The sequence below is a fragment of the Lissotriton helveticus genome, chromosome 3_1 (assembly GCF_964261635.1).
Source record: "Lissotriton helveticus chromosome 3_1, aLisHel1.1, whole genome shotgun sequence".
Classification (NCBI taxonomy): Eukaryota; Metazoa; Chordata; class Amphibia; order Caudata; family Salamandridae; genus Lissotriton; species Lissotriton helveticus.
Window position 1 is genome coordinate 1,339,089,104 of NC_136061.1, and position 13,628 is coordinate 1,339,102,731.

A 13,628-nucleotide genomic window follows, 5' to 3' on the forward strand; every position below is an offset into this window, starting at 1 on the left:
CTTAAGTAGGCGGCTCCGAATGCCCCAGAGCACTAGACTGCTCAAAGATGGCCGCCAAAGTCCCTCCTGATCCAAGATGGTGAAGGTAGCACCCAAGCCTCCCCGGGAACCGGACCCGCAAAGCAGCGGTGGAGAAACAGATGAATTATGGTGCGAGAGAGGGCCAAAACACAGCGCCAGGTAAAATCAGGGAAAATTAAATAAAAACAAAAGCAAATACAAAACGGGTTATTTAAAATATTCCAAGCATCGCTCTAAGTGCGCGAAGTCGCGTTCAGACGCGCTATGCAGCTCCCAAACCGATGGTCACCTTTACCAGGCTGACCACGAAGTACTGACGCCTTAAGTAGGCGGCTCCGAATGCCCCCGAGCACTAGACCGCTCAAAGATGGCCGCCAAAGTCCCTCCTGATCCAAGATGGTGGAGGTAGCACCCAAGCCTCCCCGGGAACCGGACCCGCAAAGCAGCGGTGGAGAAACAGATGAATTATGGTGCGAGTGAGGGCCAAAACACAGCGCCAGGTAAAATCAGGGAAAATTAAATAAAAACAAAAGCAAATACAAAACGGGTTATTTAAAATATTCCAAGCATCGCTCTAAGTGTGCGAAGTCGCGTTCAGACGCGCTATGCAGCTCCCAAACCGATGGTCACCTTTACCTTTACTTAAATTTCTATACATTTATTGCAATTAACTTTTCTGTTACGTGAAACAGTCTATCAACTTCATAAAAAACAGGAACATACCTGTCTTCATTAGACATTTATCAACCTTTTTTGGTGTAATTACTCCAACCGAAGGCAATTCGAAATATGCACACTTGCTGCCTTTCTTAACTGGGGTTATAAATTATTTTTTTTCTGATACAAATTCAAAGTGCACACCCATTATTCAGCCTTCTTCTTGTGAACTACTTCCCGTAAATTGCAGTGTGTAATTTCCACACTTTCATCCTTTCTTCCGACACACAGTCTATGTAATGAGCTCGGTATCAAAATATCTACTTCCATGATAAGGCAATGGTTACTTTGCGCATCTTCAACATTTCTAACTTTTTACCTTATTCATCTTCCATTCAATGAACACATCATCCACATGTACACACACTTACGTGCTGCCTTTCTTGGCTGCGGTCATCAATTACTCTTCAATTTCATATTCTGATTCAAACACAAGGACATTTATTGAGCCTTTTTGTTGAAGCTACTACCCCGGCCGAAAGCAGTGGGAAATTTGCGCACTTGCTGCCTTTCTTGGCTAGGGTTATCAATTATTCTTGAATTTCATATTCTGATTCAAAGTCATGGCCCTTTATCGAGCCTTTTTGTTGTAGCTACTACCCCGGCCGAAAGCAGTGGGAAATTTTCACACTTGCTCCCCTTTCTTGGCTAGGGTTATCAATTATTCTACAAGTAATTCAAATTCAAAATGCAGGCCCTTTATTCAGCCTTTTTGGTAACTACTTCCCGTGAATGCCAGAGGATAATTTCCACACTTGCATCCTTTCTTGTGACACAGAGTCTGTGTAATGAGCTGCGTATCCAAAGATCTACTTCCCTGATAAGGCAGTGGTTACTTTGCGCGTCTGCAGCCTTTCTTACTTTTTACCTTATTCATCTTCCACTCAATCAACACATCATCTACACGCACACACACCTACTTGCTGCCTTTCTTGGCTATGGTTATCAACTATTCTATTTCATATTCGTATTCAAAGTGCAGGCCCTTTATCGAGCCTTTTTGTTGTAACACCTACCCCAGTTGAAGGCAGTAAGAAATGTGCACACTTGCTGCCTTTCTAGAAGTGTGTTAGTGTTTCCTGGAAGTTTAAGGATACAGACTGGGCAATTAAAGGTATAAAAGACAAATTTGCCGGTGCATGGAAGAGTGCATTCATAGTCTATAGGGGTTTGAAGCAGTCCATGCCCTAAGGCCCACTTTGCAACATGAGTACTTCAGTACTACCTGAATGATTACAATTCTGAAAGAAGAATGTCTCAAACCATTTTAATAAATGTATTCAAATAACATCTCATAACTTAATAGAGCTTCTAAAATAATGTAATCATGTATTTCATATTCCTTATTATCAATTTCAAAAGTCATATGATCATACTCGATGTCATCTAATGCTTCCAGAAAATCAACATCTAAGGTTTAGTGTAGGAAATCACAGCTAATATCTGCAGCATTTATATCTTCCTCTTCATTCTCACTACTTGTAAAAAGTATGTTCAGCTCTTCTATGACACTGTTTTCAAAACTGTCTTCCAAATTGTTTTGTTGATTTTCCATACTGAATTTCTTATGTTGTAGGTCCTTGTACAAAAACAAACACTTCATTTTACCTTTACTGTAATTTCAGCATATGTGGTAATTCATATGAATTATATTACATATTTATCTTGCAAATAAAGCAACAATATTTTGTACATGAGTGTAACTGTCTTCCAGATTGTTTTGTTGATTTTCCATACTGAATTTCTTATGTTGTAGGTCCTTGTACAAAAACATAAACTCTTCATTTTATCTTTACTGTAATATCAGCATATGTGGTGATTCATATGAATTATATTAAATATTAATTTTTCAAATAAAACAACAATATTTTGTACATGAGTGTATTTTATTTTAAAAACATTGGAAAATTAAATACAATAAATAGTGTCACTCTGCATTGTGTCAAGTGCTTTATTGATTTATTTATCCTGCCTACTGTGTTGCAAACTTAAAACAGTGACGACAGCAGTGCCTTAGTTTGACTCACCCCATTACGTTGTCAATTAGGGTGGAGGGAGGCAAAGAAAAGGAGTAAAGTACTTGTCTACAGATGTACTGCTATATTCAGAACACTGGATGAAGCACTGAATAAACCAAGTCAGATTCAAAAAAACATACACAAAAGAAGGCTGCACAAAAGATACACAAAGGAAAGCTACACAAATATGACACCAAATCTTGAAAACAAACTGGTAAGTAGGCAAAAGAACAAAAAAGCTAACCACACTGCAATGGACGCTACGCTGTGGAACTCATTCTGAAGAGAGGTAGAAACATACTGTAAATAAAACGGAATTCAAATAAAGAAAAAGAAAAAAACATAGATGGATAACAAAGTCACTGGAGTAATACTCTGTTCCCCAACACAAAAAAGGATTTTGCACGAATGTTTAAGGAGCTGCAAAGGAACCCATTCCCCGGTACTCAAAAAATATCAATATGGACCGTGTGGGGAACACCAATGCCCCCGTGGTCCCAGCCGCCTCCCCGTGTCCTTCGAGAGCCGGCATTGCTTTGTCAGAGAGAGCAGTTTATATGCTGCTCTCTCTAACGAAAAGCAATCTGCTTTCCTACTTGAAAGACACAGCAGCTTAACTTGCTCTCTCTTTCAAATAGGAAACTGGTTTGCTGTGCTAAAGTTGGAGCCGAGACGCTCCCGCCCTACCATACCAAACAGCAGTGTCCTGGGGTAGACACCCCGGGACACTGCAGGAGTCGGCCCTGAGAGATGGTGGTCCCCAGAGCCATCAAGAGCTCCAGGATGGAGGCCGCGCAACCCCCTCCCAACATTAAAAAGCCCCGAAAACTGGTAATCCCCAGGGCTGGGAGGTCCATGCCGTCACGGACCCCCCCTATTTTAAATATTACTGCCCCAGGAAGGTGACGGTCCAGGGGCATGAACGAGGGCCATGAGCACCCCGCATACTTCAAAATAAAAGATGTCTGCCAATACTCCCTAGTTGGGATCGCTGTCAACACTTCCTAGTTTGAAGCGTTGACAGCTAATCAGCATGCAGCTCCTGATTGTACGGATTTCCGTACGCGCACGCCGCGATTTTTCTATTTTTTTTCTTTTTAAATATATAGCCTAAAAATCCATGATTGACACCCTGAGCAAACCTAGAGGTTCAGGCTGTTTCTACCCTGCCCCCTTTCCTTATTTCTCAACTTAGTTTTACTGTTTTCTTGTGATTCTGTTCTAGCGACCAACAACACGGCTGCCAACACTTCCTGGCTTGGAGTGTTGACAGATAGTTGACAGCCAATCAGCATGCAGCTCGTGCTCGTAATTGTACAGATTTCCGTACGCGTGCCGAACTCAGTCTCTAGATATCACTATGATTTTACTGTAATTTTCTCAGAAACTACTGCACAGATTAACACCATTCAACAAAAAGCACAAACTGCGAACCGAACTCTACCTCTCTGCCAAATTTGGTGCAATTCCGTTCAGCCGTTTGGGCTGTAGCCCTGGCTAAAGGTCCCTATGGAAAATTGCATGGGGAAAACATGTTTTGAGACCCCCTTTTTTCTCGGCCCCCACTTGACGAATCCCCCCCAAACTTTCAGGGAAGGAGCAAAACCGTGCAGGCCATTTTCTTGGAGAAATTAGAGAAGATTCGTCCACCGGCGCCAAAGTGATTCCAAATAGAATGTTGTGGATTTCCTATGGAAAGTAGGTCCTAACTAGAACTACCTACTGGTGACCGCCAGTAGGTAATATATATTCCTCTCTGTTACTTTGTACTCTTGTATATGTCCTTCAATGAGGTTGAATTTGCTTTTCTTCTGTATTCTTTAGGTCTGGAAATGTGTTTTTATTATAAACTTTATTTAACACGCCGATTCTGTCCGATGGCATCTTCAGAATCGAATCCGTTGCTGCGAGATGGTGCTGGCGTTTCCCTGACAACAGCCATAGACTGTTCCTCTTCCGCTCAGTAAGTTTCCATTTAAAAGGCAGGGAGACGTCACAATGCCTCTTTAAGCTGCAGCTCATCCAGAGAAGACGACAGTCTTGAAGCGTTAGCACGTAACAAGGCGTCAGTGCAGGCGGGGAGAGCAAGCACCGATTCTCGAGCTTCCTCAAAGCCGTTAAGGTAAAGGCTAACTTCTTCACAAGTGTAGCAGCACTTACTTTTAAGCTAAAGTGGAGAAAGAAAACTCTGGCTAGCACCAATAGTCTTAAAGCAAATTATGCACCTGTGCACTTGCCTTTAATGATAATCTTGTAGTCCTTAGCGCAAATTAACTTGGTGGGCCCAAAGTGTGGTTCATTTTCCTCAGCTTGTCGCCATGAATGTTGTGTCCTGAAGAATCCACGGCATAGACACGTTGAGAGGAGAAATAATTTTTTAGTAAAAAGTAACAAAATGGTCCCAAAAGCCAACGTCACAGAAATAGTGTAGTTCTCTGAGAATCAAACGAATAATGAAGAACCAGTAAAAAAATAACCCCTCAAATAAGAATGTTCAAACTCTCTGCATTATGACATAGTTCATGACACCACTAGGTGAACGTCATGAACGTGGCTGCATGTACTTACTCAGTGGAACATCGAAGTTAACCTTTCCAATGGCCCTTTTTGTATACGGCTCACAGTTTTCTTTTAAAAAAGGAGTAATAAAACATTCTGTCAGTTCACTTGTGCTCATCTCGACTTAGCCAATGTCTCCGCCTGACGCCTCCGTTACGCCAGCTGCTTTGGCACACCACATCCCCCTGGCTATGTGGTGAGTCTGAGATCTTTTCTGGCAACCATCACCCTTGTGGGTATGGCTGGACAGGGCCGGAATGCCATTGCTATCCGTTGCATCCTTCTCTCAATAACTCGGAGTAGGCCAAAGCCTGCTCATCATGAATTGCCAGAGTGGCGCTTCCTTGAAGATTGCCTTGATCTGCATCTTCATGTTCAGCTACTCTTCAGGGGTGCAGTCCGGGCATGCGGATCAATTTCTTCCAGTGTCAAAGCTGGGGACTGCTGGTCCCAGCCGCCTTTTAGGCTGTGCCTGTGACCACGCCCTCCTTCTTGATTGGGCTTGGGCCCTTTGAACCTAAACTTCCTGGTCACGAACTGGACTTTCCATTGTACAAAAGTACGCCTAATACTGCTTTGCCCTTAGTCTTCCGCCCACGGGTGGGGGGGTTGGTAGCCGCCCTCGCTCTAAAGTTGGCTGCGTCTCCCTGGTCCGCAGTAAGTAAGGGCTCAGTAGTGAAGCCTACTGTATGATGAAATTCGTGGAAGCACCAATAGGGGGAGTTGTAGGCACCAATGCCGAAGGTCTTGTGCACTTATGAGAAGTTGTTGGCCCTCGATGAGCCTTTAAATAAGAATGGAAGTACAAAAACGTCTTTCCAGAACTGAGGGGTGCTGCCACTCAGTGGTAAAGACAGCTGTAAATGAAACCTTGTGTTAGTCATCCAATCAATGTTGAAAAAGGTTACTATTAATTCCCCACCCTAGCTTTAAGCCACCAGGTAATATCCAGACTGAAGGATAAAATAAGCACAGATTCACCCTTCGCCTCCACAAATTGAAAATGTAATATTCTCGGCTTTACTTGCCTGCATTTCGGCAGAGAACGTTAAACGAGTAGCAGGGAAAAGCCATCAGGAATAACTACATTGGTCAGAGGAAAGATATGCAGGACCAAATTGATGATAGAAAGGGCAGTTGGGGCTCTCTCATCCATGTTCTCCCTCTTCTTGAAATGGGTTTGTGATGATGTGCTAGAAAAACATTCAACATAGTCTTAGGGGGAATTTATAGGTACCCATTAGGTTTAATGTATTGGCACTATTAATAGTTTTTCACCGTTGTCGGCAGCAAGTGGAATTGTCTGTTGATATCTAGCTCATGTTGGGCTTAGTAGGTGCATCATGCATATATTCATGGGATATGTCTGAGTTTTGTATATGCTGTTTCATGAATTGCCATTATTCATCTCTAACAGGGTTTTCAAGGATAATGTTCATGGTATTGCATGATTTTATAATCCTGTTTATATGGTTTTGCACAAACCTAGAACACATAAACATAATAAACTGAATGAAAAATTAAAGTCACAACCCACAGTACAATAAATAATGTATCACTGTGCAGTGTACTATAGATTTGTAAAAATATGTTTTCTGTACATTTGTGAACTTCTCCTTAGCTGACAGATTTTGGGTTGTCTAAACTGAAGAGCAGTACAGCGTCGTCGAATTTGGGTGGCTTTTCAGGCACATACCCATACATGCCACCAGAAGCTTTTACAGGTCGAAACTACAAGAAGGAGACTTTCGATGTGTACAGGTAGGGGTTCCACTGCTTTGCATTCTTCTTGGGAAGTGATTTATAAGGGGTGGTTAATGGAAACATTCTCTACCATCTATGCTTTGGTAATAATAGTAATCTGTGCTTTAGTGATAAGTAATTTGCTTTCTAGTTTTGCACTGAGATTATGTTCGATCAAAGTGGTCTGGATGCAATTGAAATTCCTCTTGTAGAAACCTTCCGGTGTCCAGTGGCTACACATATTTCAGTAAAGCAGGCTCAGAACTAGCCATCTAAGATATACATTCAAATAACAATTTTAATACAAATAAATACAAAATGAACAAAGGAACAGAATAAAAATAAAAAAAATTTGGGGGCATTTTCTTATACTGTTTAAAAATATCGTACATGCAGGTATTTTTTAGTGTAAATCACAGTCATACACATTTTTCAGTCTTGAATTTATCAGCTCATTTACATTAGCAATCTACATATCTCACATTTGATCTTTGGGTTGTGGCATAAGTACAATACGATCATATTTTATTATTATTCAACCCATCATTCCTGTTTTCAATACATTATCTCCACTGGTGGGGAGTTGTATCCCTTTATTATTGTAAAGCCATATCCTATTTTATAAAAACTTTCAAACTGTCCCAAGTCTTGGGAAATCAAAACAAAAAGAAAACATAACATAACTTAACTTTGTCCAGTGGTGTGGCTGTTGCGCCTAGTCTGCTCTATATTGATTCTGGGTGGTGCACGGAGTGGGTCCCTTTTTTTAACATGCTTTTTCATCTTTCCCCTATAACCCTTCCGAACTGTCACTATCTCCACCTGTACCTGATTCTGCCATTCTGCTCTTCATTCCTGCTGCCCAGTGTTGCTTTATCTCCGTCCATAACTCCGCTATAGGATGTTTGCGAAGCCCCCCGGTTTCCTCTCTTTGCAATGCTCTCTCCTCCTCCTTGGCCAATTTATATACTGCTTTTTCCCATAGCTTTATAGAAGGGCGTCCAAGCACTTTCCAATTTATGGCAATTTGTCTTTGTGCCAAAACTAGTTCTAAGTCCGCAAATTTACCTTCTTAGCAATTGGCCTAGGAATCAATCCCAACAGGCATACATCAACCGTACATTAAAGTTGTCAGTCCAGTGTAAGGTTTATCTGGGCTAGCTCATCCTTATTGTAATCTTGCATCATTCCATACCCCCATGTCATGTGTTAACCCCGCATCTTGCTGCCCACATCTAGGGCATCCACTGCTTTCCCCTCCATGCATAACGTTTAGTCTTTGGGGTGTAAAATATACCCTGTGCACGTAGTTAAATTTAACGAGTTTCAGTGCAGTATTCCTAAAAATGTGTTTTGGGCTCCTCAGCACTCAAGCCCATTCTTTCTCTCCAAGATCTCTCCCAAAGACCCTATTCCATCCCGTTCGCAGACCCCCATTGGCATTTTCACCATGCTGATCAATGTCTGGTATTGCCACTTAATTAAATGCCTAGCCGATCCTAAAGTTAACAACACTTGCAAATTCTCATGTGTTTGTGGCTCCTGTTGGGCTTTCCCCAAATCTCTTTGACCCTGTTTTCCACCGCAAGGCAGGTGAGAAAATGGCCACCAGTGAAATCGTAATGGTCAAGGAGTTCCTCAAATGGGATCAGCGTGCCATCCTGATAGCAATCTCCCAATGCTACTATTCCAGCCTCGTCCAGCGAGCCATTTGGGCGTCAGACTTCAGGGTGGGCGGTTTACCTTCCGGGAGCCCTACCAGTGGCAGGCTTGGTGCATAGGGCAGAATTTTCACTGTGCACCTGCAACACCTTTTCCAACTATATAGTGCCACTTTTAATACTACCCCTAGGGTTTTGTACTGTCACTGGAGGACGTAGCAACCCAGCCAGTAGCTGCTGCTGGGTAACCACCGAGTCTATTGTGTGCAGTGACTCCGCATTCCATCCTTCTAGCCACTGGGCCAATCATTGCAGCGGGGCTGCTAGGTAGCACTCTGGGGCCTCCACCCCCCTTTCATCTGATGTCCCTTGTAGTGTAGCTAGCGCGACTCGAATTCTTCCTCCATCCCAAATCTGCTCATGTACTACATTATTAAGCCCAGTAAACCACTGTGGTGCGATTATCACTGAAAGATTCGCAAAAGAGTACAGAAGTCTGGGGAGCATTATAATTTTAGTCAGAACGACTGGCACCATATTGGGTAGTTTGAGTGAGTGCCAAAATGGCACACATATTTTTAAAGATCGCAATACTGGTGCTAGATTTCCCTCACAAAGGTCTTCCAGGTCATGGAAAACCTGCATTTCTAAATATTTGAATGTACAGGGGGCCCAATTCAGGTCAGCAAGAAGGTATGCCGCTGTGCATTGTGCACCCTCCCGCAGTGGAAATATGTGTTTTTATTTTGTTTAGTTTTAACCCTGCCAATTCCGAATAGGCCCTCAATAGTCTCAGTGCCTGTGACACCCCTCGATTTCCCTCCCCCAGAGATAGTAAAAGATAATCTGCGTAATGTGACTTTATGTGGTCCCACCCTCTCACCCTCATTCCATGTCGCGAGCCACCCAATCTGAACAATTCAGCCAATGGCTTAATGGCCAGGGCAAACAAAAGCGAGGATAACAGGCATCCCTGTCTCGGGTCCCTGTATACCCTGTTCTAGTGTGATACCACCCTGCTCGTCTTTACTTGAGCTGTGGGAGGGGCGTATAGTAATTGGACCCAACTATTCCACCTGTCCCCAGTCCCATACAAGCCATTGTTGTGTAGAGAAAGTCCCATCTTAGGGAGACAAAAGCTTTCTGCATCCACAGAAATTATTAAGGCCTCTGGATATTTTCCCTCGTCTGGATAGTGCATGATATAGAACATGTGTTTGTAAAGTGCATGTTCACCTGCAGGTCTCTTGGAGCTGAATAACAGATGTCTATTGTTTCCCAAACTCAATGGTACTCATTTTATCGACCTCGGATGGATGAAAGGCTGAGCTGAGCAGCCGGGATTTTAACCTGTGACCATGAGGTCGAACACAGGCCCCTGCAATTGACGCATTAGTCCACTGATCCACCAGACTCAGCCTGAGCCACCAGACAGTGAGAAAAGTCTGTGTATGTTGACCGATGTGGCTCTAGTTCATATAAACCCTTTCTGGTCTGGGTGTATTAGATGCTGCATATGTGGAAGGAGTCGTGATGGCAACACTTTGTTCAAAATGTTGATATCCGCATTTAGCATGGAAAGGTGCCGGAACCCTGACACCCGTGCCCCCACCTGTCCCATTTTTGGGAGTGGTACCACAAGGGCGTCTTCTGTCGAGTCGGGAAGTACCCCTGCCTCTAAAGCCTCCGCACATAGAATTTCAAATTTGGGGGCCAGAGTTTGTACCACTACTGACTACAATTCTATTGGTAGGCCATCAGGCCCCGGTGTCTTCCCATGGCCATCTCTCTGATGGCTACCATTATTTCTTGAGCTGTTATTGGGCTCCCCAGATCCTCCCTCAATGGTGGGTCCAACATATGCAGTGGCAACGGTGACAGGAACCCTTGTATGTCGTCCCCTGACACTTGGGTAAGTGTCGCATACAGTTGCTCATAGTAAGTATTAAACTCCTAATTTATTGCTTTGGAAGAGTACAAGCTCACTCCCACTGCAGTTGTGTGTGATGGGTGTCCCCCTTACTTCTTGTCACACTAGCCATGCGAGTAGTCTACCCACTTTACCTCCCTTTTCATGCACCCAGTTGTGATACTCTTGGCTATCGTATGTTCGCAGCTTTTCTTGAGCGCTACTATAATCCTTTTGTGTAGAATCCATTAGTGTATGTGTCTGTGTGTCCTCCAACAATTGGTGACCATGCACCTTCAGCCTATTTTCGAACGTATTCAGTTCTGTTAATAGCGCCTTTCTAATCCCCACCGTTTGATTCAGACAGTGTCCCCTTATTACCACCTTTAGTTCTTCCCACTCTATTGCCCTGGAGCCTGTTGAACCCTCATTGTGTTGGAGGTACTCATTGACAGCCCTTTCTAAAGAGTTTCAGAAGCCATCATCCGTCAGTAGTTCATGGTTGTGGGTATATATGCTACCTAATGTGACTTTCTGTCCCAGTAGCCTCCCCGGTACTAATACGTATCTGCCCTTTTTGTCTGTGTGTAGAGAAAGACCCATGTATGCAGTTCGCAGCAGAATCTACAGTCGCTCACAGAGTCAGCGTCTGTGTTGTTAATGGAAGGTAATGACCGAGCGAGCGTAGACTCTGATGTGAATTGACACGACGGAATTCATATTTATATTGACCGTGCATTACTTGTCATTGGCATTACCTGCCATTAACAACACAAACAGACAACGACTCTGTGAGAGACTGTAGATTCTGATGCGAACTGCCACGACAGAATTCAGATTTGGATCCGATCCCCCAAAGAGGAGATCTCTGACTTACTAAATACTTGGATATTACAGATACATCTTCATTTACAATGATTTTTTAGGGTCAACCATTTCAAACTACTATAGTCCTGAAGGTGGTCAAATAGACGACAGCCCATCGACAACTACACTTATTTTATGTACAGTGGTACTATAGGCAATGCTCATCTTTATTAATATGTTGGGTCTGCCTTATTTCTATTTGAAAAATGTGTACACAATTGTTACTGAGAAGTACAAAAAACAACTGTTTATGTATGCAACATCTTGATACATTGTGTGTTTAATGACTGAGTACCCCTTAGCAGAATTTTTATAATACGATAACATTTATTTTTTAAATATACACCCGTATCTTGATATATATATGTATATAATTTTTTTATATTCTGTATATATTTCTTTGATACATGCTTACGTTTTCATATTTTATTAGAAAACTAAATTATACATGAGTTGTTTGTGCATTAATAAAACCATTCAAAAACAAATTAATTTGCAAGCAATGGATAAGAGCTTGCTCTAAATAAAAAGCAAGAATCAGTCCATATTAACTGAATAAATAAATCCCTTGCAGGCATATAGGCACATCTACCTGACCATATTACATTGCCCAAGCTGTCAAGGGTTGATTGGGTTTCCCATTGTATTTAATAACCTTTTCATGGAAACAAAATGTACTGTGGTCTGATTATACTTTGTGATATCAGGTAAGTGTATAGCATCTCATTGACTTCAACCTTCAGGGCATTTATTCCTCAGCAGTAGGTGATTGCATACTTCATGTAACTGAAACTCCTTCATCCATCAATGTCCATTAATGTAGCATAAGCCCAATTAGGTTCAATATCTCATAGAGTAAACTCTGTTAGACCAGCTTCCAGCCTTCAGAACTACACCCCGGACACAGTGCTTATAAAAACCTGAATGAGTGGCTGCACTTACTACACCACTACGCGGAAAACTTACCTGCCTCAAGGTGCTTCGTGGAATGTTTGCACAGCTAAGTCAGTAAAAGTGAAAATAGAAATTACATACTGAAAGCAACATGAACAGTAATAGATCTGACTGCATCCAACCAAAGATTTCATCTTAAAATGTTACTGGAAATTACTCATTCCCATGGAATTGCAAAACTCAATCCAGGGATGTGTATGCCATGGTGCACAGATCAACCTCTGACCTCTTGATATCTTTGCAGATGGATAAAGCATCCTCATCAAGAAATGGTTTTCATACCAAGGAGTTGGTGCACCTTTTATTGATCAGTTTCACTTCTCGTGCACTCGAATGTAGGACCATTGCTATGAATTAATTATCTACTGTTGAAACGTGTGGCATACCTGATCACAGCTTTCATCTGGGCAAATATATACTCAAAAGAATGGAGAAAGCGGAAATTCCACTTGCATGTGGAGCTGTGCACACTATTATCATGACCACAATGGTCTCATGCTTATATCATCATCCTTTTATGTCAAGAATTTTCAAGCTCTCTCTGAAATTTCACTTCATTTCATTTTTTATTCTTTCATTTTTCATGATGAATTCAATTACTCCATTGATTTCAAACAGTTAATGATTTGAACATCTAACATCTACCCAATGCATTTCGGGTCGAGGTTGACCCTTCCTCGGGGGTCTGAAATGGAAACAAGGAATTTGATGAGCATTCTAGCTATTGCATCGAATTTTTACAATCATCAGTTTATAATGTTCAATCTACTTACGAAACCAAGTTGAAATATATTATCAGACACTTCTAACAAATCCAAAATATATCACATTGCATATTGTGGTACAAACGAATTTCCCAACGTGAACGCTATTATGAAAACGGAATAGTCGAACTTTACTCAAAACTCTGCAAACGAGTTACCCAACTTTTGAGCTTTTATAAAAATGGAACGATCTAGCTTTACTTAAAACTCTGCAGTTATCAAGAACTGGTAATGGCATTATGCTTTCTTACTCTAATGGTCCACAAAAATCAAATATATCACGGTAAACTCAACCCGCTCTTGTTACTCACTGTTAAATGTCCAGCGTTACGCGCCAATACTGCTCAACCAATCGTTATGTCTAAAACATACCGGAGTCTGTTATTACTAGTGCCTCTCATCCTGATTGGATCAG

At 42.0% G+C, this 13,628-nt stretch overlaps 1 protein-coding gene across 3 annotated transcripts in view; it reads left to right on the forward strand.

Annotated features, from left to right (window-relative positions):
* LOC144823461 (receptor-interacting serine/threonine-protein kinase 3-like) overlaps positions 1-13,628 on the forward strand; it is a 1,695,550-nt gene that overhangs the window by 125,307 nt on the left and 1,556,615 nt on the right. For all 3 annotated transcript variants that reach the window (XM_078681992.1, XM_078681991.1, XM_078681993.1), the window contains exon 3: positions 6,937-7,076. In XM_078681992.1, the coding sequence (XP_078538118.1) occupies positions 6,937-7,076 (140 nt within the window). The remainder of the gene's footprint in view (positions 1-6,936; positions 7,077-13,628) is intronic.